The sequence below is a fragment of the Leucoraja erinacea genome, chromosome 50, assembly GCF_028641065.1.
Source record: "Leucoraja erinacea ecotype New England chromosome 50, Leri_hhj_1, whole genome shotgun sequence".
Lineage (NCBI taxonomy): Eukaryota > Metazoa > Chordata > Chondrichthyes > Rajiformes > Rajidae > Leucoraja > Leucoraja erinaceus.
In genome coordinates this window covers 171,311-196,274 of record NC_073426.1, presented here as the reverse complement: position 1 = coordinate 196,274, position 24,964 = coordinate 171,311, and the positions used below count along the sequence as shown (strand labels likewise).

The window sequence follows — 24,964 nt, the reverse complement described above, 5'->3', positions numbered from 1 at the left end:
TAGGTACAGCACCGATAGAAGGAAGAATAGTGGTTCAGCTGTATGCTCTAAGAGAGGAGGATGAGCAAAGAATTAATGATCAAGTATGGGCCAAGGAAGGAAACAGAGGAGGTTTGCAAATACCCCCTCTTCAAATAGCATTAAAAGATGGTGCAGACATAGTACGAGTAAGACAGTACCCCATTTCGACCGAGGGACGAAAAGGCTTACAACCGATCATTGAGAATTTATTAGAGGACGGGTTATTGGAACCATGTATGTCCCCCTACAATACTCCGATCCTACCAGTCAGAAAGACCGATGGGACGTTTAGACTTGTACAGGACTTGAGGGAACTGAACAAGGTGGTCCAAGCCCGACACCCGGTAGTGCTTAACCCTTACACCATCATGGGACGGATACCCCCAAGCCACAAATGGTTTAGTGTGGTAGATTTAAAGGATGCCTTCTGGAGCTGTCCGCTGGCAACAGAGAGTAGAGACTTATTCGCCTTTGAGTGGGAAAACCTAAAAACCGGGCGAAAGCAACAATTCCGGTGGGCGGTGCTCCCTCAAGGTTTTACTGAATCACCAAATGTATTCGGCCAAATTTTAGAGCAGGTATTGGCGGATTTCCCAGGTCACGGGGAAACGCAACAATTACAGTATGTGGATGACCTCCTTTTGTCAGGAGAGAGAGAAGAGGAAGTAAGGGACGCCACAATAAGCCTGTTAAACTTATTGGGAAAGAAGGGGTTAAGAGTGTCCCGTAACAAGCTTCAATTTGTGAAACAAGAGGTAAACTATCTGGGACATCTGATAAGTGGAGGAAAGAGACGAATAAACCCCGAAAGGATAGCTGGGATCACGGGAGTACCACTACCAAAGAATAAGAAAGAGATCCGAAAATGCCTGGGATTGATAGGATACTGTCGACTGTGGATAGATGATTACTCCAGACAAGTAAAATTCCTGTATGATAAATTGGGAGAAGAAAAAGACAAAGTTCAGTGGACCCCAGAACAGGAGTTGAAATTTGGGAAATTAAAGAACAGTTTGATTACTGCTCCTGTGTTGGCTCTGCCCTCAGTAGAACAACCTGTCCACCTGTTTGTAAATTCAGACAAGGGGGTGGCACTAGGGGTACTCACCCAGAAAAGAGGGGGAAATCGACAGCCAGTGGCCTTCCTCTCGAAAATATTAGATCCAGTCTCCAGGGGATGGCCGGGATGCATACAAGCGGTAGCAGCTACCGCAATATTGGTGGAAGAGAGTAGGAAATTAACCTTTGGAGGCACTCTGGTTGTTTCTACACCACACACAGTAAGAACCATACTCACTCAGAAATCCAACAGATGGTTAACAGACTAAACTTTTAAGACATCCCTCTCCTCCGCCCCTTCCCTCCCACTGCTAACCGCTTCTCCTCCTCTCTAACCCTTCCCACCCCCTTCTCCCACCCCCTCTCCCCTCCCCACCCCTCCCCCTCACCTCCCCTTCTCCATCCCCCCTCCTGCCCCCCCCCCCCCTCTCTCTTTCTCTGCCCCACTCTCTCTGCCCCTCTCTCTCTCTACCCCCCTCCCTCTCTAGCCATGTCTGAAAGGTGGGAGCGATGCGTAAGTGGATAGCACGGGGATGGGGTAAAAGGAGCCAATGAAAAATATTAATATAATATCAAAGGGGAGTGGCTAGTGTGTGTGTGACGCCGCAGGCCACCCTCCCCCCCCCGCAACCGCTCATGAGGACGGGACCCAATGGGGGAAAACAGTTCAAAACTGAGGAATTTGGTTTGTAAATTGGTACATTAGACAATTTATGAGTCAATATTAGCAAGAAGGCTCTTAGGGAGCGGCAGTGAGTGAAGTGCCATGTGAGAAAAGTGTGAGTCTTCGGCTCGAGAGTCTTCGGGCCGAGGAGAGGAGGCTACACAAAACGCTGGAGAGGGAGAGATGAAAGAAGGAGATGTGAAGCAAGCTGATTCAGTGCGATGCTTGCAGTATGTGGGAGGTCAAGGACACTGCAGGTGCCTCTGGCAGCTCCAAATGTGAGAAGTGCATCCAGGTAGAGCTCCTGAAGGACCGTGTTGGGGAACTGGAGAAGCAAGTAGATGACCTCAGGTTCGTCCGAGATGCTGAGCCAAAACCAAAGAGGCCAACGTCAGGCAACGCCATTGTAGAGGGAGACTCCATTGTGAGAGGTACGGACAGGGGTTTCTGCTGCAACAGACGGGATTCGAGGATGGTGTGCTGCCTTCCTGGTGCCAGGATCCAGGATGTCATGGACAGAGTGCCGAAAATCCTCAAGGGCGAAGGTGAACAGCCGGACGTTGTAGTGCATGATGGCACAAACGACGTCGGAAAGAAGGGGATGAATATTCTGCAGCGTGACTTTAGAGAGCTGGGAAAAATGCTGAAAAGCAGGACCTCCAGGGTTGTTATCTCCGGTTTGCTTCCAGTTTCTCGTGCTGGCGAGAGCAGGAACAGGGACATACGGGACCTGAACGTGTGGCTGGGGAACTGGTGCAGGGGGCAGGGATTTAGATTCTTATATCATTGGGATCTGTTTTGGAGTAAGGGGGAACTGTACAAAAGGGACGGATTGCATCTTAACAGGTGGGGGACCAGCATTCTGGCAGGCAGGTTTGCTACTGCAACACAGGTGGTTTTAAACTAAATAAGGGGAGGGGGTCAAATGGGATAGTCAAGGACGGAGTTAAAGGGAAAGGGAGTAAAGGGATAGTTCATGACCCCAGAATTAACGGGAAAGAAAGCTCACAAAGGGATAGGAGAGTATGGCCAAGTGTAATAGGGATCGATGTGAAATGTGAGATGCGTAAGGAATTAAAAGTACTATATTTGAATGCGCAAAATATAAGAAGTAAAATAGATGAGCTTGAGGCTCAGTTAGAAGTTGGTAGATATGACATTGTGGGGATTACCGAGACGTGGCTGCAGGAGGATCGGGTCTGAGAACTTAATATTCAGGGTTATACATCCTATAGAAAGGACAGGTAGGTGGGCAGAGGAGGGAGGTGTAGCTCTTCTGGTGAGGAATGGAATTCAGTCCCTTGCGAGGGAAGACATAGGGACTGACGAGGTAGAGTCACTGTGGATTGAGTTGAGGAATTGTAAAGGCAAGTAGACACTAATTGGTGTTACAGGGTATTTACAGACCCCCAAATAATAGCCCGGATGTAGGGTGTAAGTTGCAGCAGGAGTTAAAACTGGCATGTAACAAAGGTAATGGCACTGTGGTGATGGGGGATTTCAATATGCAGGTAGACTGGGAAAATCAGGTTGGTTCAGGACCCCAAGAGAGTTTGTAGAATGCCTCAGAGATGGATTCTTAGAGCAGCTTGTAATGGAGCCGACCAGAGAAAAAACAATCCTGGATTTAGTGTTATCCAAAGAAACAAATTTGATAAGAGAACTTGAGGTAAAGGAACCGCTTGGAGGTAGTGATCATAATATGATTAGTTTTAATCTGCAATTTGAGAAGGGGAACGTTAAGTCAGAAGTGGCAGTGATGCAGTTGAACAAAGTACTATGAAGGCATGAGAGGGGAGCTGGCCAATGTAGACTGGAAAGGGATCCTAGCAGGAATGACGGTGGAACAGCAATGGCAGGAATTTCTGGGCATAATCCGGAAGACGCAGGATCATTTCATTCCTAAAAGGAAGAAAGATTCTAAGGGGAGTAGGAGGCAACCGTGGCTGACAAGAGAAGTTAGGGGCAGAAGGTTAAGGGGGGACGATAGAGGTCTTTAAAATGATGAGAGGGATAGACAGAGTTGACGTGGATAAGCTTTTCCCACTGAGAGTAGGGAAGATTCAAACAAGGGGACATGACTTGAGAATTAAGGGACTGAAGTTTAGGGGTAACATGAGGGGGAACTTCTTTACTCAGAGAGTGGTGGCTGTGTGGAATGAGCTTCCAGTGAAGGTGGTGGAGGCAGGTTCGTTTTTATCATTTAAAAATAAATTGGATAGTTATATGGACGGGAAAGGTATGGAGGGTTATGGTCTGAGCGCAGGTGTATGGGACTAGGGGAGAATACGTGTTCGGCACGGACTAGAAGGGTCGAGATGGCCTGTTTCCGTGCTGTAATTGTTATATGGTTATATGAAGGGTATTTAAGGGGGTAGAGGAACTGAAAGAAATTGTCATTAGGCGAGAAATATCTGCAGAGCCAAATGAGATGGGGGAGATATTGAACAGTTTCTTTTCTTCGGTATTCACCAAGGAGAAGGATATTGAATTATGTGAGGTAAGGGAAACAAGTAGAGTAGCTATGGAAACTATGAGGATCAAAGAAGAGGAAGTACTGACACTTTTGAGAAATATAAAAGTGGATAAGTCTCCAGGTCCGGACAGGATATTCCCTGGGACCTTGAGGGAAGTTAGTGTAGAAATAGCAGGGGCTATGGCAGAAATGTTTCAAATGTCATTAGAAACGGGAATAGTGCCGGAGGATTGGCGTGCTGCGCATGTTGTTCCATTGTTTAAAAAGGGGTCTAAGAGTAAACCTAGCAATTATAGACCTGTTAGTTTGACGTCAGTGGTGGGCAAATTAATGGAAAGAATACTTAGAGATAATATATATAAGCATCTGGATAAACAGGGTCTGATTAGGAACAGTCAACATGGATTTGTGCCTGGAAGATCATGTTTAACTAATCTTCTTGAATTTTTTGAAGATGTTACTCGGGAAATTGATGAGGGTAAAGCAGTGGATGTTGTGTATATGGACTTCAGTAAGGCCTTTGACAAGGTTCCTCATGGAAGATTGGTTAAGAAGGTTCAATGGTTGGGTATTAATGGTGGAGTAGCAAGATGGATTCAACAGTGGCTGAATGGGAGATGCCAGAGAGTAATGGTGGATGGTTGTTTGTCAGGTTGGAGGCCAGTGACGAGTGGGGTGCCACAGGGATCTGTGTTGGGTCCACTGTTGTTTGTCATGTACATCAATGATCTGGATGATGGTGTGGTAAATTGGAATAGTAAGTATGCAGATGATACTAAGATAGGTGGGGTTGCGGGTAATGAAGTAGAGTTTCAAAGTCTACAGAGAGATTTATGCCAGTTGGAAGAGTGGGCTGAAAGATGGCAGATGGAGTTTAATGCTGATAAGTGTGAGGTGCTACATCTTGGCAGGACAAATCAAAATAGGACGTACATGGTAAATGGTAGGGAATTGAAGAATGTAGGTGAACAGAGGGATCTGGGAATAACTGTGCACAGTTCCCTGAAAGTGGAATCCCATGTAGATAGGGTGGTAAAGAAAGCTTTTGGTGTGCTGGCCTTTATAAATCAGAGCATTGAGTATAAAGTTGGGATGTAATGTTAAAATTGTACAAGGCATTGGTGAGGCCAATTCTGGAGTATGGTGTACAATTTTGGTCGCCTAATTATAGGAAGGATGTCAACAAAATAGAGAGAGTACAGAGGAGATTTACTAGAATGTTGCCTGGGTTTCAGCAACTAAGTTACAGAGAAAGGTTGAACAAGTTAAGGCTTTATTCTTTGGAGCGCAGAAGGTTAAGGGGGGACTTGATAGAGGTTTTTAAAATGATGAGAGGGATAGACAAAGTTGACGTGGAAAAGCTTTTCCCACTGAGAGTAGGGAAGATTCAAACAAGGGGACATGACTTGAGAATTAAGGGACTGAAGTTTAGGGGTAACATGAGGGGGAACTTCTTTACTCAGAGAGTGGTGGCTGTGTGGAATGAGCTTCCAGTGAAGGTGGTGGAGGCAGGCTCGTTTTTATCATTTAAAAATAAATTGGATAGTTATATGGATGGGAAGGGAATGGAGGGTTATGGTCTGAGCGCAGGTATATGGGAATAGGGGAGATTATGTGTTCGGCACGGACTAGAAGGGTCGAGATGGCCTGTTTCCGTGCTGTAATTGTTATATGGTTAAATAGTATTGGGTAGGCTAATGGGACTGAAGGATGATAAATCCCCTGGGCCTGATGGACTGCATCTCAGGGTCCTCAGGGAGGTGGCTCTAGAAATAGTGGACGCATTGGTGATTATTTTCCAATGTTCAATAGATTCAGGATCAGTTCCTGTGGATTGGAGGATAGCTAATGTTATCCCACTTTTCAAGAAAGGAGCGAGAGAGAAAACGGGGAATTACAGACCAGTTAGCCTGACTTCGGTGGTGGGAAAGATGCTGGAGTCAATTATTAAAGAGGTAATAATGGGGCATTTGGATAGCAGTAAAAGGATTAGTCCAAGTCAGCATGGATTTATGAAAGGGAAATCATGCTTGACTAATCTTCTGGAATTTTTTAGGATGTGACAAGTAAAATGGATGAAGGGGTGCCAGTGGATGTAGTGTATCTAGACTTTCAGAAAGCCTTTGATAAGGTCCCGCACGGGAGACTGGCGAGTAAAATCAGAACACATGGTATTGGGGGTAGGGTGTTGACATGGATAGAAAATTGGTTGGCAGATCGGAAGCAAAGAGTAGGAGTGAACGGGTCCTTTTCAGAATGTCAGGCAGTGGCGAGTGGAGTGCCGCAAGGCTCAGTGTTGGGGCCGCAACTGTTTACCATATATATTAATGATTTGGAAGAGGGAATTAGGAGCAACACTAGCAAGTTTGCGGATGACACAAAGCTGTGTGGCAGTGTGAACTGTGAAGAGGATGTTAGGAGGTTGCTGGGTGACCTGGGCAGGTTGAGTGAGTGGGCAGATGCGTGGCAGATGCAGTATAATTTAGATAAATGTGAGGTTATCCACTTTGGTGGCAAAAACAAGGGGGCAGATTATTATCTCAATGGGGTTAGGTTAGATAGGGGGAGGTACAGCGAGACCTGGGTGTCCTTGTACACCGATCACTGAACGTTGGTGTGCAGGTACAGCAGGTAGTGAAGAAACCTAATGGAATGTTGGTCTTCATAACAAGAGGATTTCAGTATAGGAGTAAAGAGGTTCTTCTGTGTTATATAGGGCTCTGGTGAGACCACATATGGAGTATTGTGTATAGTTTTGGTCTCCTAATTTGAGGAAGGACATCCTTGTGATTGAGGCAATGCAGCGTAGGTTCCGAAGATTGATCCCCGAGATGGTGGGACTGTCATATGAGGAAAGATTGAAAAGACTAGGCTTGTATTCACTGGAGTTTAGAAGGATGAGGGGGATCTTATAGAAACATAGAAAATTATAAATGGACTGGACAAGCTAGATGCAGGAAAAATGTTCCCTATGTTGGGCGAGTCCAGAACCAGGGGCCACAGTCTTAGAATAAAGGGGAGGTCATTTAATACTGAGGTGAGAAAAAACTTTTTCTCCCAGAGAGTTGTGAATTTATGGAATTCCCTGCCACAGAGGGCAGTGGAGGCCAAATCACTGGATGGATTTTAGAGAGAGTTAGATAGATCTCTAGGGGCTAGTGGAATCAAGGGATATGGGGTGAAGGCAGGCACGGGTTATCGAAGGGCTGAATGGCCTCCTCCTGCACCTATTTTCTATGTTTCTATAACTAATTTGCCTGCACATGATCGATATTCCAGCATTTGCTGCATATCCATAGGCCTATCTAAAAGCCTCTTCAATGCCACTGTTGTATCTGCATCCTCATTTACTCCTGGCAGCTCATTCCAGCCACTCTGGGTAAGAAAAAAATGAACTTGCACAATGCCTTTAAATTTCACCCCTCTCACCTTAAGGCTATGCCCTTAAGTCGGGGGACGGCAACCTACTGAACGCGGCCCGTGACCCAAAATCATCCGGCTTGCAGGCGTATTTATATTTCCGTAATTATCCAGCCCGCAGACTTCCATCATCTTTAGTACCTTCCGGGCCCGAGGCTCCCAGGTGCGGTGACACAAGGACACATGTGCTGAGACCACAATGAGGGAGCAGCCAAGCTCTATCACATACAATGATAGATGTGGCCCGCCGTCCACTCATAGACATACGTCCTGGCCCCTATGCAGAACAAGGTTGCCGACCCCTGCCGTAAGTCTTTGACACTGATGTGTGGTATAGATAGGGTAGACAATCAGAACAATTTTCTCAGGGTGGAAATATTTTAATTGACACTTTGTTACCACTTTCAGGAAGTTATAGACTTGGACCCCAAGATCCCTTGGTTATGGGTTTTGCCAATTAGGGTCCAATGGGAGCAGCTTATTTGGGTTACCTCAGACCTCATGGATGAGTTGGGCTTAAGGGTCTATTTCCGTACTACGCACACTCCAGTTACTGTTTGTCATCTATAGCAATGATTTGGATGAGAACATACAGGGCAAGATTAGCAAGTTTGCTGATGATACAAAAGTGGGTGGTTTTGCAGATAGTGAAGATGGTTGTGAAAGATTACAGCAGGGTCTTGATCAATTGGTGGTCTGAGGAATGGTTGATGGAATTTAATGCCGAAAAAATGTGAGGTGTTGGATTTTGGGAAGTCTAACATGGGCAGGACCTACACAGTGAATGGTAGGCCTCTGGGGAGTGTTGTAGAGCAGCGGGATCTAGGAGTGCAGGTGCATGGTTCCTTGAAGGTCGAGTCGCAGGTACATCGGGTGGACAAAAAGGCTTTTGGCATATTCCCTTTCATCAGTCAGAATTTTGAGTATAGAAGTTGGGAGGTCATGTTGCAGTTGTATAAGACATTAGTGGGTCCACATTTAGAGTAATGTGTTCAGTTCTGGGCACAGTGTTATAAGAAAGATGTTGTCAAGCTGGAAAGGGCACAGAGAAGTTTTTCGAGGTTGTTGCCAAGACTAGAGGGTCTGGGCTATAGGCAGAGGTTGAGTAGGCTGGGACTCTATTCCTTGGAGCACGGGAGGATGAGGAGTGATCTTATAGAGGTGTATAAAATAATGAGAGGAATACTGTAGATCGGGTAGATGCAGTGTCTCTTGCCCAGAGTAGGTGAATCGAGGACCAGAGGACATAGGTTTAAGGTGAAGGAGAAAAGATTTAATAAGAATCTGAGGAGTAACTTTTCCACACAAAGTGTGGTTGGTGTATGGAACAAGCTGCCAGAGCAGGTACTTGAGGCAGGGACTGTCCCAACATTTAAGAAGTAGTGGGACTAGTGTAGCTGGGACATGTTGCCTAATGTGGGCAACGTGAGCAAGTTGGGCAAGTTGGGCCGAAGGGCCTGTTTCCACATTGTATCACTCTATGACACCATGACACATTCTCGGCTGGAATTGTTTCATTTGGAACAAGGAGACTCATAAAATTAAAGGTCGTTACAGGGTTGAAGAATTACCCGATTTATCTTGGAGGAAATTGTATTAATTAGGAAATATACGTTTAAATTGATTGATAGATGAAATAGGGAAGCATGAGGTCAATCTGTAAAGTTGCTTGGAGCTGAAGTGTTCATATCATTAAAATTACACCTAGATGTCTAGAACTGCAATCTGTACTGCTCTAGACCAAAAAATGGATAATTGGTTTACTCAAACTCCATGAGTGCAACGGTCCAAAATGTATTGCAATTCTAGAAATGTTTCCACCATCACCAGGAACTCCTGCTCCATCAGTTCATTAACAGTAGCTTCACTACACTCACTGCAAAGATAGAACCACCCATCTTTTTCATGGGAAAATACATTCTGGCCTTGCTGTAATGATCATTTCATAAAAATGACTAATTAAAAAACAAAAATAAGTTAGAGGATGGAAATTGCGAGCAGTGCTTAATGAACGGTACGGGCAGCTTCCAGTCCACTATATTTACGGCAGTGTTGGCATAGTTATGTCCATCTGCGCACAAGGCAGAGAGACAACACAGACATGGACTTGGTGATCACTATTGGGTCTGTGCATTAACTCACAGGGTGATGGGAGTGATCAATACCTGATTGACAGCAGGAAATATCCGGGCTTTTGATAGGAGTCTCTGCAGCTGAGAAATGTTAAAGTTTGAAACGCCGATAGACTTCACGAACCCCTCATCCACCAAGGCTTCCATCGCCTGCTCAGCAAAAAATAAAACATTTCATGACGGACTGAAGCAAATACATAGAATTATCAAGCAACAGTGAATGGATGCTGATTGTAATAGAACAGGGATTGGTCAGTTAATACAACCAACATAGTAAGTAGCTACTGAAACCTACAGGTGGGCTCGGCACAATTTTCATTCTTAAAAAAAACAGTATGTGATTGGGAGAAGAATTTGTCACTGTTTTGGAGGTCTTTGTTGGGAGAGGTCTTCCAGTTTCACTGACAGTGCAGGAGGCCAAGGACAGGCAGATCAGTGTGGGATTTAAATTGGGTTAGCAACCAAGTGCTCCAGCAAACCCTGGCTAACAGCATGTGTTCAGTGAAACTGGTGCTTACTCTCATCAATGGAGAGGAGGCCACATCGAGAACAAAGGATGTCATTGAAAAGATTGTAGGAGGTACAAGTAAAACTTTGTGTCTGAACAAGAAACATTGTCTGGCCATATTCCTCCACAAATGATGCCAGGCCTGCGATGATGCCAGGCCTGCGAAGATGCCAGGCCTGCGAAGATGCCAGGCCTGCGATGATGCCAGGCCTGCGATGATGCCAGGCCTGCGATGATGCCAGGCCTGCGATGATGCCAGGCCTGCGATGATGCCAGGCCTGCGAAGATGCCAGGCCTGCGAAGATGCCAGGCCTGCGATGATGCCAGGCCTGCGAAGATGCCAGGCCTGCGATGATGCCAGGCCTGCGATGATGCCAGGCCTGCGATGATGCCAGGCCTGCGATGATGCCAGGCCTGCGAAGATGCCAGGCCTGCGATGATGCCAGGCCTGCGATGATGCCAGGCCTGCGAAGATGCCAGGCCTGCGATGATGCCAGGCCTGCGATGATGCCAGGCCTGCGATGATGCCAGGCCTGCGATGATGCCAGGCCTGCGAAGATGCCAGGCCTGCGATGATGCCAGGCCTGCGATGATGCCAGGCCTGCGATGATGCCAGGCCTGCGATGATGCCAGGCCTGCGATGATGCCAGGCCTGCGATGATGCCAGGCCTGCGATGATGCCAGGCCTGCGATGATGCCAGGCCTGCGAATTTCTTTCGCCAGTGTGTATTTGCTCAAGGTTCCAACATATGCTGCCTCTTGTTTCTCCAACTCCCTGCAAGTTATCTCCTTTGTCCAATTATCTTGGTTGTACCTGCCCAAGCCCTGGAGATTTATCTACCTTCATACATTTTCAGTCCAGCACCACCTCTACGGCAATGTGGACTATCCCCCATTATCTTATCCGAGTTCCCTAGTCTTCACATCTGTCTTCATGGTAAAGACAGGAGAAATATTCACTGAGGACTGCCCAGCAACTCCATGGATAGATGTTCACTTTGGAGCCTTATTCTCTCCATCGATACTCTGAATATACGTACAGTGTTCTTTGGTTTGTCTTTAATCTTTTCTGCCAATAGGATATGGTAAAGGAAGATCCTAAGGTATTCTACGTACTGTATATGAAGATCAAACGGGTAACTTGGGAGAGACTAGGTAAAATTTAGGATAAATGTGATCACAGGAGGTGGGCAAGGAATTAAATGAATTCTTCCCACCTGCATTCACTGTAGAGAAAGTCATGAGGCTAAGGAATTAGGGAAAATTAATAGCGATGTAGGACGTACATGGTAAATGGTAGGGAATTGAAGAATACAGTTGAACAGAGGGATCTGGGTATAACCGTGCATAGTTCCTTGAAGGTGGAATCTCATATAGATAGGGTGGTAAAGAAAGCTTTTGGTATGCTAGCCTTTATAAATCGGAGCATTGAGTATAGAAGCTGGGATGTAATGTTAAAATTGTACAAGGCATTGGTGAGACCAAATCTGGAGTATGGGGTACAATTTTGGTCGCCAAATTATAGGAAGGATGTCAACAAAATAGAGAGAGTACAGAGGAGATTTACTAGAATGTTGCCTGGGTTTCAACAACTAAGTTACAGAGATAGGTTGAATAAGTTAGGTCTTTATTCTCTGGAGCGCAGAAGGTTAAGGGGGGACCTGATAGAGGTCTTTAAAATGATGAGAGGGATAGACAGAGTTGATGTGGACAAGCTTTTCCCTTTGAGAATAGGGAAGATCCAAACAAGGGGACATGACTTCAGAATTAAGGGACAGAAGTTTAGGGATAATATGAGGGGGAACTTCTTTACGCAGAGAGTGGTGGCGGTGTGGAATGAGCTCCCAGTGGAAGTGATGGAGGCAGGTTCATTGGTATCATTTAAAAATAAATTGTATAGGCATATGGATGAGAAGGGAATGGAGGGTTATGGTACGAGTGCAGGCAGGTGGGACTAAGGGGAAAAAAATTTGTTCGGCATGGACTTGTAGGGCCGAGATGGCCTGTTTCCGTGCTGTAATTGTTATATGGTTATATGGTTATGTATTAAAACATAACTACATTACGAAAGAGGAGGCATATTAATGAAGGTGGATATTAATGAAGGCATATTAATGAAGGTGGATAAATCTCCGGGGCCTGATCAAGTGTATCCAAAGACATTGAGGGACGCTGGGTAAAGATATTTACACCACCTTTAGATGTGGCTGAGGCTCCAAAGGATTGAAGATCGCTAATGCCCTCGTTTTAAAAAGGCTGCAAGGACAAGCCACAACAATGGGCCTGTGTGACTAACAGCAGTGGTAGGAAAGCAGCTGGGCAGGATTGTGCGTGATAGTATATATCTAATTACGGATAGGCACCATGGCTTTGTGCATGAGAAATTAGTGGTGAATAGAACATCAAACAAAGCACAAGAACATCAAACATGCCGCACAAGAACAGCCCAGCCCCTTCAGCACATAATGCCTGTGCTGAACATGATGTTACGACAAACCTTATCTGCCTACACATAATCTGCTAATATATCAGCGGAAAGACAATACATGATTACAATGAAACCATCCATGGCGTACAGATACATGATAAAGGGAATAACATTTTGTGCAAGATAAAGTCCAATAAAGTTCGATCAAAGATAGTCTGCGGGTCTCCAATGAGGTAGATAGTAGCTCATGACTGCTCTCTAGTTGTTGGTAGGATGGTTCAGTTGCCTGACAACAGCTAGGGAAAAAACATTGTCCCCAAATCTGGAGGTGTGCGTTTTCACAATTCTAGACCTCTTGCCAGATGGGAGAGAGTGGAGGTGGGAGTAGCCAGGGTGCAGCTAATCCTTGATTAGATCCATATATCTGCCAGAGGAAGTAGTTGGGGAAGGTACAATAACTATATTTAAAAGTAATTTAGAAATCTGAATGTGACAGCAGGTATTTAATATAGAAATGGATGGCAAAGCATGGAGGCAGGATTAATGTAAATCCCCAGTAGTTTAGAAATATATTAACAGCACATGGGTAATTGGGGAAAGAGTGCAATCTATTAGGGACTGAAGGGACAATCTGTGCTTGGAGCCACGGTCTCTTCACATCTTTGGGAAATCAAACATTATTGAGCTACCAGTGAAGCAGTTGAGGCAGGTATCAATAAAACATTTAAAAGACATTTGGATAGGTACAAGGATAGGAAAGGTTTATAGGTACATGGGCCAAATGGATAAAAATTGATCAAGAAGGAACTGCAGATGCTGGAAAATCGAAGGTACACAAAAATGCTGGAGAAACTAAGCGGGTGCAGCAGCATCTATGGAGCGAGTTTCTCCAGCATTTTTGTGTACCTTGGATAAAAATTGAACTGCTTTGATGGGCAACTTGGTCAAGGGCCTGTTTTCATGCTCTGTGACTTTCATTGCAAGTTCATGTTCTTTTTAACATCATTGCTATCTCCAGTTCATCTGACATTTTCAGTCTATCACTGCAGTCAAGTTGCCTGATCATTTGATTATTTTCAACTTTTATTCTTATTACATGCTGATTAATGCTGATAAACGTGAGGTGCTACACCTTGGCAGGACAAATCAAAATAGGACGTACATGGTAAATGGTAGGGAATTGAAGAATACGGTTGAAGAGAGGGATCTGGGAATAACCGTGCATAGTTCCTTGAAGGTGGAATCTCATATAGATAGGGTGGTAAAGAAAGCTTTTGGTATGCTAGCCTTTATAAATCAGAGCATTGAGTATAGAAGCTGGAATGTAATGTTAAATTTGTACAAGGCAATTTGTGAGACCAAATCTGGAGTATGGTGTACAATTTTGGTCGCCCAATTATAGGAAGGATGTCAACAAAATAGAGAGAGTACAGAGGAGATTTACCTCTGTTGCCTGGGTTTCAACAACTAAGTTACTAAAATTGGTCGCCCAATTATAGGAAGGATGTCAACAAAATAGAGAGAGTACAGAGGAGATTTACCTCTGTTGCCTGGGTTTCAACAACTAAGAGATAGGTTGAATAAGTTAGGTCTTTATTCTCTGGAGCGCAGAAGGTTAAGGGGGGACTTGATAGAGGTCTTTAAAATGATGAGAGGGATAGACAGAGTTGATATGTACAAGCTTTTCCCTTTGAGAATAGGGAAGATTCAAACGAGAGGACATGACTTCAGAATTAAGGGACAGATGTTTAAGGGTAACATGAGGGGGGACTTCTTTACTCAGAGAGTGGCAGCGGTGTGGAATGAGCTTCCAGTGGAAGTGGTGGCGGCATGTTCATTGGTATCATTTAAAAATAAATTGGATAGGCATATGGATGAGAAGAGAATGGAGGGTTGTGGTATGAGTGCAGGCAGGTGGGACTAAGGGAAAGAAAGTTGTTCGGCACGGACTTGTAGGGCCGAAATGGCCTGTTTCCGTGCTGTAATTGTTATATCGTTATATGGTTACATAATTCTATGAGCAGCCAGGCTTCAGTCCCTGACTGAGAACCTGACCTGTGTAAAAGTATTCACCTCTGACACTAAGATACTCACTTTCCAGGTGTCCACATAGTCAATCTCGCTCACCAGGACTTTGCCCTCGTGTCTTGGCAACAGCTCACCAGGGACCTTCTGTTCAAGAGAAAGTTATCAATAGAGCCAGGATGTTTAGGCGCTAAAAATCTCTGAAATAGGCAGGCAAAAAGGCATCATAAAATTACAAAAAAGGCACAACAAAGGCATTTATTGGAAAAAAAAAAAAAAGGCATAAAAAGGTAATTATTTCCACCAAAATATGGGTAAAAATGATAATATAAAGGTATACTCCATTAAATTACCAAAGATGCCTGGTTGCACATAACTACTAGCATTTTTATCAAATGATCTGGTGTTAAACTATGCCGTCTTCAGACAGAATATGCTACAGTTGTGAAAAACTTGTTTCTATCCCAGCTAAGGTAACTGGTACATACCTGAAACAAGCTACAAACTCTACATTCATGTTGATATCTTGTGCATTACAACTACCTTTGAGAACTTTAGCTATGTTTTATTTCTTCAAGATCTCTGTTAGCTAAAATCACCCTCTCACATTTTCCTTGTATATCTTTACCTACATCGCCAGAAACTTTAAGTACAAAGTACAGCAAGTGAAGATGTAAACAACTGAGCAATAGTTGTGCTCTTTGACTTCTCCAATAATTCCGATGTCAAGAAATACTCCTTTGATGGTTGACCTGCCTCCAGTATACCGATGACCACATTGGCAACATATCTCCCCACAGCATCGATTGTCTCGTCTATTGAGATCCATATTTTGTTGCGTGCAACTTTGTCTCTAATTTTCCGCACAACAATGTTGAAGTATCTGTCAACATAATTGTTCCATAATGATGACTCGCTCGGTATATGTTCCTCTGTGTATTTCTCTAAAAAATCTCTGAGAGATTTGTTTTCCAATTTCCACAGTGGAATTCCAGCATCATGCTTTGCCCAGATCACTCGAAAACTCAGATTTGCGACTGGAGCCAGCGGTAAATGTTGTGAGGAGATAAGCTTGCCTACCTTCAGTTTCTCTGCTGCCGACTTGTGTTTAGCTGTCTGTACATGCTGGGAGACAAAATTTTTCTTCTCATGAATCACTGCTTTCTCACATGCTTTGCAAAACAGCACACAGTTGTCTGTCTAAAATATATCACTCCCGTACACTCTCACCAAATCGTTCAGTTTTTTACAAGGCATTGGCTAGACTTTAGGCATTTTGACGCTTGCAGGGGTAGATCCTACAGGAGCGGGGATGCAGACCTCTACAGGCAGGCCAAGTATAAGCAGAGAAGAGGAATCAGAGCTGCCAAGGAAAGATACTCTGAGATGTTGAGGAGCAAGTTCTCAACAAATGACTCTTCTTCAGTGTGGAAGGGCTTGCAAGTAATCACCAAAGATCCTATAGCGAAGCAAGATAGGCTACTCCTGCTAAATGCAATGGACTGACGTGTAGTACGCTATGGAGGGGATCATGGGCATTTTTCCACGCCCATTTTAGCTACCTGAGCCTACCTAACCCGACCCGACTCGCACTGTAATCAATGTTGCGGGGCAACAGTTTGTGTGGGTTAGATTCATAAATCTGTCAGTTCAAACTTCTTGTCAAGAACAAAATTTGATTCTGGTAATTGTCTTTTTTAATGTTTTTTAAATCATTTCTTTTTAAATGGCTCACAAGCAGTGTTTGAGTTGATTTTGTAGTAACCGGAACCGACCCGACTCGCAGGGTGATTGACAGGGGGGGACTTTTTGTGCGTGATATAGGGTTAGATTCATAATTCTGTTAGGTCATAATTCTGTTGATTTTTGTTAAAGAATAAAATGTTTATAAACACACATACATGAAAATTATATAAATGTTTATAACACACACAATTATATTTCTTCTAATCCAATAACGAACTTTATTTCAGATTAGACAAGGGACATTAAATAAGAAACATTGTAAATAAGAAACATTGTAAACCTCCCTGCAACTTCACACACACTAGGCCTTATCCCCCCCGGCACTCTCTTGCCTGCCCCCTTACTACAATGTCCCCCCCCCCCCCCCCCTCCTATGCCCCTCCCCTCGCCGCCCCGGCCCCCACACTCCCTCTCCCCGCTGCCCCGCACTCCCTCTCCTCGCCGCCCCGGGCCCCCACACTCCCTCTCCTCGCTGCCCCGGGCCCCACACTCCCTCTCCTCGCTGCCCCGGGCCCCGCACTCCCTCTCCCCGCTGCCCCGGGCCCCACACTCCCTCTCCTCGCTGCCCCGGGCCCCACACTCCCTCTCCCCGCTGCCCCGGGCCCCACACTCCCTCTCCCCGCTGCCCTGGACACACACACTCCCTCTTCCCGCTGCCCCGGGCCCCACACTCCCTCTCCTCGCTGCCCCGGGCCCCACACTCCCTCTCCTCGCTGCCCCGGGCCCCACACTCCCTCTCCTCGCTGCCCCGGGCCCCACACTCCCTCTCCTCGCTGCCCCGGGCCCCACACTCCCTCTTCCCGCTGCCCCGGGCCCCACACTCCCTCTCCTCGCTGCCCCGGGCCCCACACTCCCTCTCCCCGCTGCCCCGGGCCCCACACTCTCCTCGCTGCCCCGGGCCGCACACTCCTTCTCCTCGCTGCCCCGCACTCCTTCTCCCCGCTGCCCCGGGCCGCGCACTCCTTCTCCCCGCTGCGGATCCAATGTTTGGCCGGAAGCAAGAAGGCGGGAGCAAGATGGCGGAACAAGATGGCGGAGGCAGGTTGCTAAAATGGGTCATAAAATCGTCCATGAATCCACCCATGAACGTACTTCACTTTTGCGTGAGAGTAACCCATCTTGCTCTGCTATAGGAACTTTGGTAATCACAAGCTACAAGAGGAAAACTTCTTGGGCAATCGTCCTTGGGCAATTGCTCCTTGGGCAATCGTCAGCTGACCAACAACCTGAACGAGTTCTACTGCAGGAACTTAACCCTGATATCTCACACCCCTCCCCAACCAACACTTCACACCTAATCATAGCTTGACTCCAGTTTGAAAATACTAGATCCTTCCCTCTCCTCCTACTCCTCCCCAATTACCACTTCACACCTACTTAAAGCATGACTCCAGTCTGCAAAGACGACCCTTCCCCACGCACCCCTCTCCAGTCACCACTTCACACCCAATTACTGCCGGGTTTCGCCCCTGTGGTGTAAATTTTCTTGTAAGTTACGTTAAAATGCTGATTTAGGCACTCAATCGTGAAAAAGGCATTATCTTCCTGAAATCATCAAAAAAAGCATGAAAAGGCACATGGCATTTATGGCAAAATCCTGGCTCTAGTTATCAGTGACATTAAGAACAAGTATAGTGGCCCGTTCTGCCCTTCACCACGAGTTAGCCACAGCTGATGGAGGCCTCATGCGTATTATCTCTTTGAAGAAAGACAGGATAGACTTGGTTTATACTCTCTAGAATTTAGGAGATTGAGAGGGGATCTTATAGAAACTTACAAAATTCTTAAGGGGTTGGACAGGCTAGATGCAGGAAGATTGTTCCCGATGTTGGGGAAGTCCAGGACAAGGGGTCACAGTTTAAGGATAAGGGGGAAATCCTTTAGAAACATAGAAACATAGAAATTAGGTGCAGGAGTAGGCCATTCGGAACTTCGAGCCTGCACCGCCATTTAATATGATCATGGCTGATCATCCAACTCAGTATCCCGTACCTGCCTTCTCTCCATACCCTCTGATCCCCTTGGCCACAAGGGCCACATCTAACTCCCTCTTAAACCGAGATGAGAAAAACTTTTTTCACACAGAGAGTGTTGAATCTCTGGAACTCTCTGCCACAGAGGGTAGTTGAGGCCAGTTCATTGGCTATATTTAAGAGGGAGTTAGATGTGGCCCTTGTGGCTAAGGGGATCAGAGGGCATGGAGAGAAGGCAGGTACGCGATACGGAGTTGGATGATCAGCCATGATCATATTGAATGGCGGTGCAGGCTCGAAGGGCCGAATGGCCTACTCCTGCACCTAATTTCTATTTTTCTATCTCCATTTACAACATTCTGACCCGCTCAACAGCAAGGGTTCTCTAGATCATAACTTGCATCCCACTGCCGCGCCCAATACGTAATCCTCTGCTATTTCTGTCTACTCCAACACAGTTCCACCTACAATTATATCCTTTCCTCTACCCCACTTTCTGTTGCCCACATGGACCACTCTGGTTCCCTGCTCCACCCACCCCTAAGCACTTCCCACCAAAACTACAGGTATAACACCTGCCCCTACACCTCCTCACCACCACCCAGGCACCTAAACAGCTCTGAGGAGTGAGGCAGGGGTTCAGCTGCATCTTTTCCAGGCTGGTGTACAGCAATGATGTGGCCCCCACTACCTCCTCTGCTCTTGATGTGTCCTCCTCTGCACTGGTGAAGCCAAGCCCAGACCAGGCAGCCATTCTGCAGTTGCATAGTATTTTAACTCCCGCCTCCACTCCCACATCAGCATGTCTGCTCTCTGCCTTCTCTATTGCTACAGGTAAGCTGAACATAAAATTGGAAGAACATTTTGTATTCCCCTCGAGTAGTCTGGACCAATGGTATGAACATTGAATTTTTCTGTGCCCTTTCCCCCACCCTCTGCCTGCTCTCCCCCCCCCCCCGCTGCTCTCTCCCCACCCCTCTGCCTGCTCTCCCCCCCTCCCTCTCCCCCACCCCTCTACCTGCTCTCCCCCCACCATCTCCCCCCCACCCCGCTGCTGCCCTCCTCCCCCTACCTACCCCTCCACACACACTCCTATCTGCTCAGATCCCTTCTCCCTTTGTTCTTCCCTCCCATCCCCTCCCCGTTTAGCTTCATCATTACCTCCAAATCTGGCTCCACCAACCAGCCTCCTCACCTGCTACCTACTGCTATATACTAGCAAGCTCATGGAGGCTCTCATTCCTGTTGCAAGGTCTCAAGCTGCAATGCCAACTTGCACCTTTTGCCTCCAGAGATGGTGCTTGACCCTAGTCTCTGAATTAACCATGCCACTTTCCATCCTAATGCAGAATTCCACCATATTATGCTCACTGTTGCCCAAGGGGCTTTGCACAACAAGATCACTAACTAACCTTTCCTCATTACACAATACCCAGACTAGGATGGCCTGTCCTCTCGTCGGTTTTTCGACATATTGGTTTAAAAACAACATCCAGGAAATCCTTCTCCTCAGCGCTGCTACCAATTTGGTTGGCCTAAACTATATGTAGATTAAAGTCACCCATGATAACTGCTGTCCCTTTGCTGCACACATCCCTAATTTCCTGCTTGTTGCTAACCCCAACCTCCCTACTGCTGCTTGGTGGTCTGTGTACAACACCAAAAATTGTTCATCCCCATCTTGCAACAGGGAAAGCGGCTCAACTGTGACTAACGAGGGAAATCAAGGATAGAACGTAGCCAAAAATGCTGGAGAAACATAGTGGGTGAGGCAGCATCTATGGAGTGAAGGAATAGGTGATTTCGGGTCGAGACCCTTCTTCAGATTGATGTGGGGGTGGGGGGTAGCGGGGGGAAGAAGAAAGGAAGAGGCGGAGACAGTGGGCTGTGGGAGAGCTGGGAAGGGGAGCAAAAGGAGGGAGAAAGCAAGGACTACCTAAAATTGGAGAAGTCAATATTCATACTGCTGGGGTGTAAACTACCCAAGCGAAATATGAGGTGCTGCACCTCCAATTTGTGGTGGGACTCACTCTGGCCATGGAGGAGGCCCAGGACAGAAAGGTCGGATACGGAATGGGAGGGGGAGTTGAAGTGCTGAGTCACCGGGAGATCGGGTTGGTTAATGCGGACTGTGCCGAGGTGTTGTGCGAAGCGGTCGGCAAGTCTGCGCTTGGTCTCACCGATGTAGAGCAGTTGACACCTAGAGCAGCGGATGCAATAGGCGAGGTTGGAGGAGGTGCAGGTGAACCTCTGCCTCACATGGAAAGACTGCTTGGGTCCTTGGATGGAGTTGAGGGGGGGGGAGGAAAAGCAACAAGTGTAGCATTTCCTGCGGTTGCAAGGGAAAGTACCGGGGAGGGTGTGGTTTGGGTGGGAAGGGACGAATTGACCAGGGAGTTCCGGAGGGAGTGGTCTCTGCGGAAAGGGGAGGAGATGGGAAGATGTGACCAGTGGTGGAATCCTGTTGGATGTGGCGAAAATGTCGGAGGATTATCTGTTGTATGTGACGGCCGGTGGGGTGGAAGGTGAGGACAAGGGGGACTCTGCCCTTGTTATGAGTGCGGGGGGTCGGGGAGTGAGAGCAGAGTTCTGGAATATAGAGGAGACCTTGGTGAGAGCCTCATATACCATATAACAATTACAGCACGGAAACAGGCCATCTCGACCCTTCTAGTCCGTGCCGAACACGTATTCTCCCCTAGTCCTGTATACCTACGCTCAGACCATAACTCCATTCATTTCCCGTCCATATAACTATCCAATTTATTTTTAAATGATAAAAACGAACCTGCCTCCACCACCTTCACTGGAAGCTCATTCCACTTAGCCACCACTCATATATAGTTAAAGAGGGGAAGCCCCGTTCCTTAAAGAATGATGAAATCTCCAACACCTCATCCTGGGTGTAGATGCTGCGCAGACTGAGGAATTGGCAGTGAGGGATGGAGTCCTTACAGGAAGCAGGGTGGGAAGAAGTGTAGCCCAGATAGCCATGGGAGTTAGTGGGTTTGAGCAAAGGCCTCTGCAGTCCGTCTGTCTTTTTTAAAATGTTTGTCCCGTTGGATGTATAGTTTATTAATGGTTTTTATATTGTTTTTAGCTGTGTATATGTGGGGGGTGGGGGAAACTTTTAAATCTCTTCCCTGTACGGGTGACCTGACCTTTTCTCTGTCGGCTCTCCGTTGTCGTTGGGGCCTAGCACCGTGGAGCGGCCTCCAACCGGAATGACCTGGGGGCTCCAGTCGCGGAGCCTGCGGACTTACCATCGTGGGGCTGGCCGGCTTCGGAGCGTGGGGAGCTGTGGTGGTGCGCGGCTACGACCCGACCCCGGAGCTTGGAGGCTCCAGCCGCAGGTCCGGTGGGCGGTGACATCGGGAGCTCGCGGGTCCCTGGTGGGAGATCGTTTTTAGAAGCTCCCGCAACGGCAACTTCTCCCGCCCGAAGTGCGGGGTTGAGGGTGACCCGGAGCGGGGCCTTGCTTCGCCTGGCGCGGCTTTAACGGCCGCGGGACTTGCCATCGCCCGCCGGGGGCGCCAACATTAAGACCCAGAGCGGGCCTTGCATTGCCCGGCGGGGACTTTAACATCGGGAGAAGATTGCAACACAGGGGAGAGACAAGACTTTACCTTCCATCACAGTGAGAAGGAGATTCACTGTGATGGATGTTTGTGTAAATTGTGTTCTTTGTGTGTCTTGGTTCTTTTCTTGTTGTATGACTGCAGAAACCAAATTTCGTTTGAACTTCTTTTGAGGTTCAAATGACAATAAATTTCTATTGTATTGTATTGTAGATGTCGGTCAGTAGTCTGTTGCGTGTGCCCATAGCTACGCCTTGGATTTGGAGGAAATGGGAGGAGTCAAAGGAAAAGCTGTTGAGGGTAAGGACCAGCTCTGGTAGGCGGAGGAGAATATCGGTTGATGGGGATGAGTTGGTTCTGCGGTCGAGGAAGAAATTTAAGACCCTCCTGGTAGGGGATGGAGGTGTAGAGTGACTGGACATCCATGGTGAAGATGAGGGAATGAGGAGGGGAACAAAGGTGAGGCCTCTGCTGAGGACAGACCGTTCGGTATCAGAGAGGTAGAAGTCAGGGGGGGGGGGGATGGTGAACACATGGCAAGGATGGGGGTTGGTGCTGGAGGAAGGCAGGTGAGTGGACGGAGGCTGAGGCGATGTCTGGGGGCTGATGGATGGTCAGGGATGAGAGGGGTATGAGGACTAACTTTATTCCCCTCCGTCCCCACCTCAATGAGTTGGGCGTCCGCCATGATGTGGAGCTCTTCCTCCGTCGCCTCCGCATCCAAGCGTTTTTCCTCACCCCCTAGTGATGACCCCTTCTCCCGTCTCCAACGCACCCCCTCCTCTTGGACCCTCCCTCATGGCCATCTACTGTACCTGCTTTAGACCTTTTTATTTTAAACTACCAGCGGGACATCAACCGCCTCAACTTCTCCACTCCCCTGTCTCACTCTAACCTCTCCCACCCCCGAACGTACAGCCCTCCACTCACTCCACAACAACCCAGACTGGGTGATCAAACCTGCCGACAAGGGAGGTGCCGTGGTATTCTAGTGCGCTGATCTCTACAAGGCTGAGGCCAGGCGCCAACTCTCAGACACCTCCTCCTACTTATCCTTGGACCATGACCCCACAGACGGGCCACTATCTCTAGCACCATCGCTGGCTTCATCAACTCCGGCTCCCTGCCCTCCCAAGCCTCCAACCTCATTGTTCCCCAGCCCCGCACGGCCCGATTTTACCTTCTCCCCAAAATCCACAAACCTGACTGTCCTGGCAGACCCATTGTTTCTGCTTCTTCTGGTCCAACCGAACTTATTTTCACATACCTCGACTCCATCCTCTTCAAATCCCTCCCTACCTACGTCCAAGACACCTCACACGCTCTTCGTCTCCTCCATGACTTCCGTTTTGTAAGCCCCCATTCCCTCATCTTCACCATGGATGTCCAGTCACTCTACACCTCAATCCCCCACCAGACTTGAGTCTGGAGAAGGGTCTCACCTATTCCTTCGCTCCATAGATGCTGCCTCTCACCTGCTGAGTTTCTCCAGCATTTTTGTCTACCTTCGATTTTTCCAGCATCTGCACTTCTTTCTTAAGAATAGGTAGGCCATTTAGGATTGAGATGAGGAAAAACGTTTTCACCCAGAGTGGTGTGAATCTGTGGAATTCTCTGCCACAGAAGGCGGTGGAGGCCAATTCACTGGATGTGTTCAAGAGAGAGTTAGATTGAGCTCTTAGGGATAATGAAATCAAGGGATATGGGGAAAAAGCAGGAACGGGGTACTGATTTTAGATGATCAGCCATGATCATATTGAATGGTGTGGGCGGTGCAGGCTTGAAGGGCCGAATGGCCTACTCAAGCACCTAATGTTCTACGTTTCTTTTGACTCACGGAGTTCGTCCTGTCTTCTGTTTTTGTTTCTCACTATCCAGGCACCTCATAATATTGTATATGTCTATCAGGTCACCTCAGCCTCCTCCATACCAAAGAAAACAAATATGCAGGAAGGAAAATAAAGGATTAAAGTGGAATGAGTAGTTAATGCAAAGTAATGGGCCAAAGAACATAATTACAGTTTCATTTGTCAACCCATTCTGACAGACACCTCACAGCTGAAATGCTGCTTCCCTGACAATATGGTGGTGAACACCATCTACATGGACATGGTGGGCCCAAGGACCTGCCTCTGCTCCACAATTATGACTTACCTGGAATCCCACAGGGAAGTGGATAAGATACAGATTTAGGTAAGTTAGCTGTAAGTTGTGGAGTGTTTCCATCACACTTGGTTTCACATCCTCTGGGGCGTGGAATGTGCACCACAGCTAGAAATAGGAGCAACAACAACAGGTTAGATCACTTGAATCTGGGAATATGCCCAGTGAGTAAGATTCACTTACTACTTGAAGTTTAAGACAAACAACAGTTTCAAATATATAATTCTAAAACGCCATAATTAAGTCAGGCCATATAGATTGAAGCGAGCAACAAAGATAGAAGAAGCAGGTTTACTAGAGTCTTGAATATGCTCTTGAAGTCAGAGGGAGATAATAGAACCATCAAAGGCAGGCATGGAGGAGGGGGGGGGGGGGAGAGGGGGAGGAGGGGGAGAGGGGGGAGAGGGAGAGAGGGGGGGGGGGAAGAGGGGGGGGAGGAGGGGGGGGGGGAAGGGGGGGGAGGGGGGGAGGGATAGGGAGGGGGGAGAGGGGGGGAGGAGGGGAGAGAGGGGGAGGGAGGGGGGAGGGAGGGGGGGGGGAGGGAGAGAGAGAGAGGGGGGGGAGGAGAGGGGGGGGAGAGAGGGGGAGAGGGGAGAAGGGGGAGAGAGGGGGGGGAGAGGGAGGAGAGGAGAGAGGGGGGGGAGAGAGAGAGAGGAGAGGAGAGAGAGGAGAGGGAGAGAGGAGAGGGAGAGAGGAGAGGGAGAGAGGAGAGGGAGAGAGGAGAGGGAGAGGAGAGGGAGAGGAGAGGGAGAGAGGAGAGGGAGAGAGGAG

General features: G+C 47.4%; 1 protein-coding gene across 2 annotated transcripts in view; it reads right to left on the bottom strand.

Moving 5' to 3' along the window:
- zgc:56622 (uncharacterized protein LOC326033 homolog) overlaps positions 1-24,964 on the bottom strand; it is a 58,983-nt gene that overhangs the window by 14,819 nt on the left and 19,200 nt on the right. Inside the window, exons 3-5 of one of the 2 annotated variants that reach the window (XM_055664939.1) lie at positions 24,185-24,301; positions 14,803-14,877; positions 9,806-9,922 (exon numbers count right to left, since the gene is read on the bottom strand). In XM_055664939.1, coding sequence (XP_055520914.1) covers positions 9,806-9,922; positions 14,803-14,877; positions 24,185-24,301 — 309 coding nt within the window. Of the gene's footprint in view, positions 1-9,805; positions 9,923-14,802; positions 14,881-24,184; positions 24,302-24,964 lie in introns of both variants that reach the window. The other variant, XM_055664938.1, reaches the window with a different exon arrangement.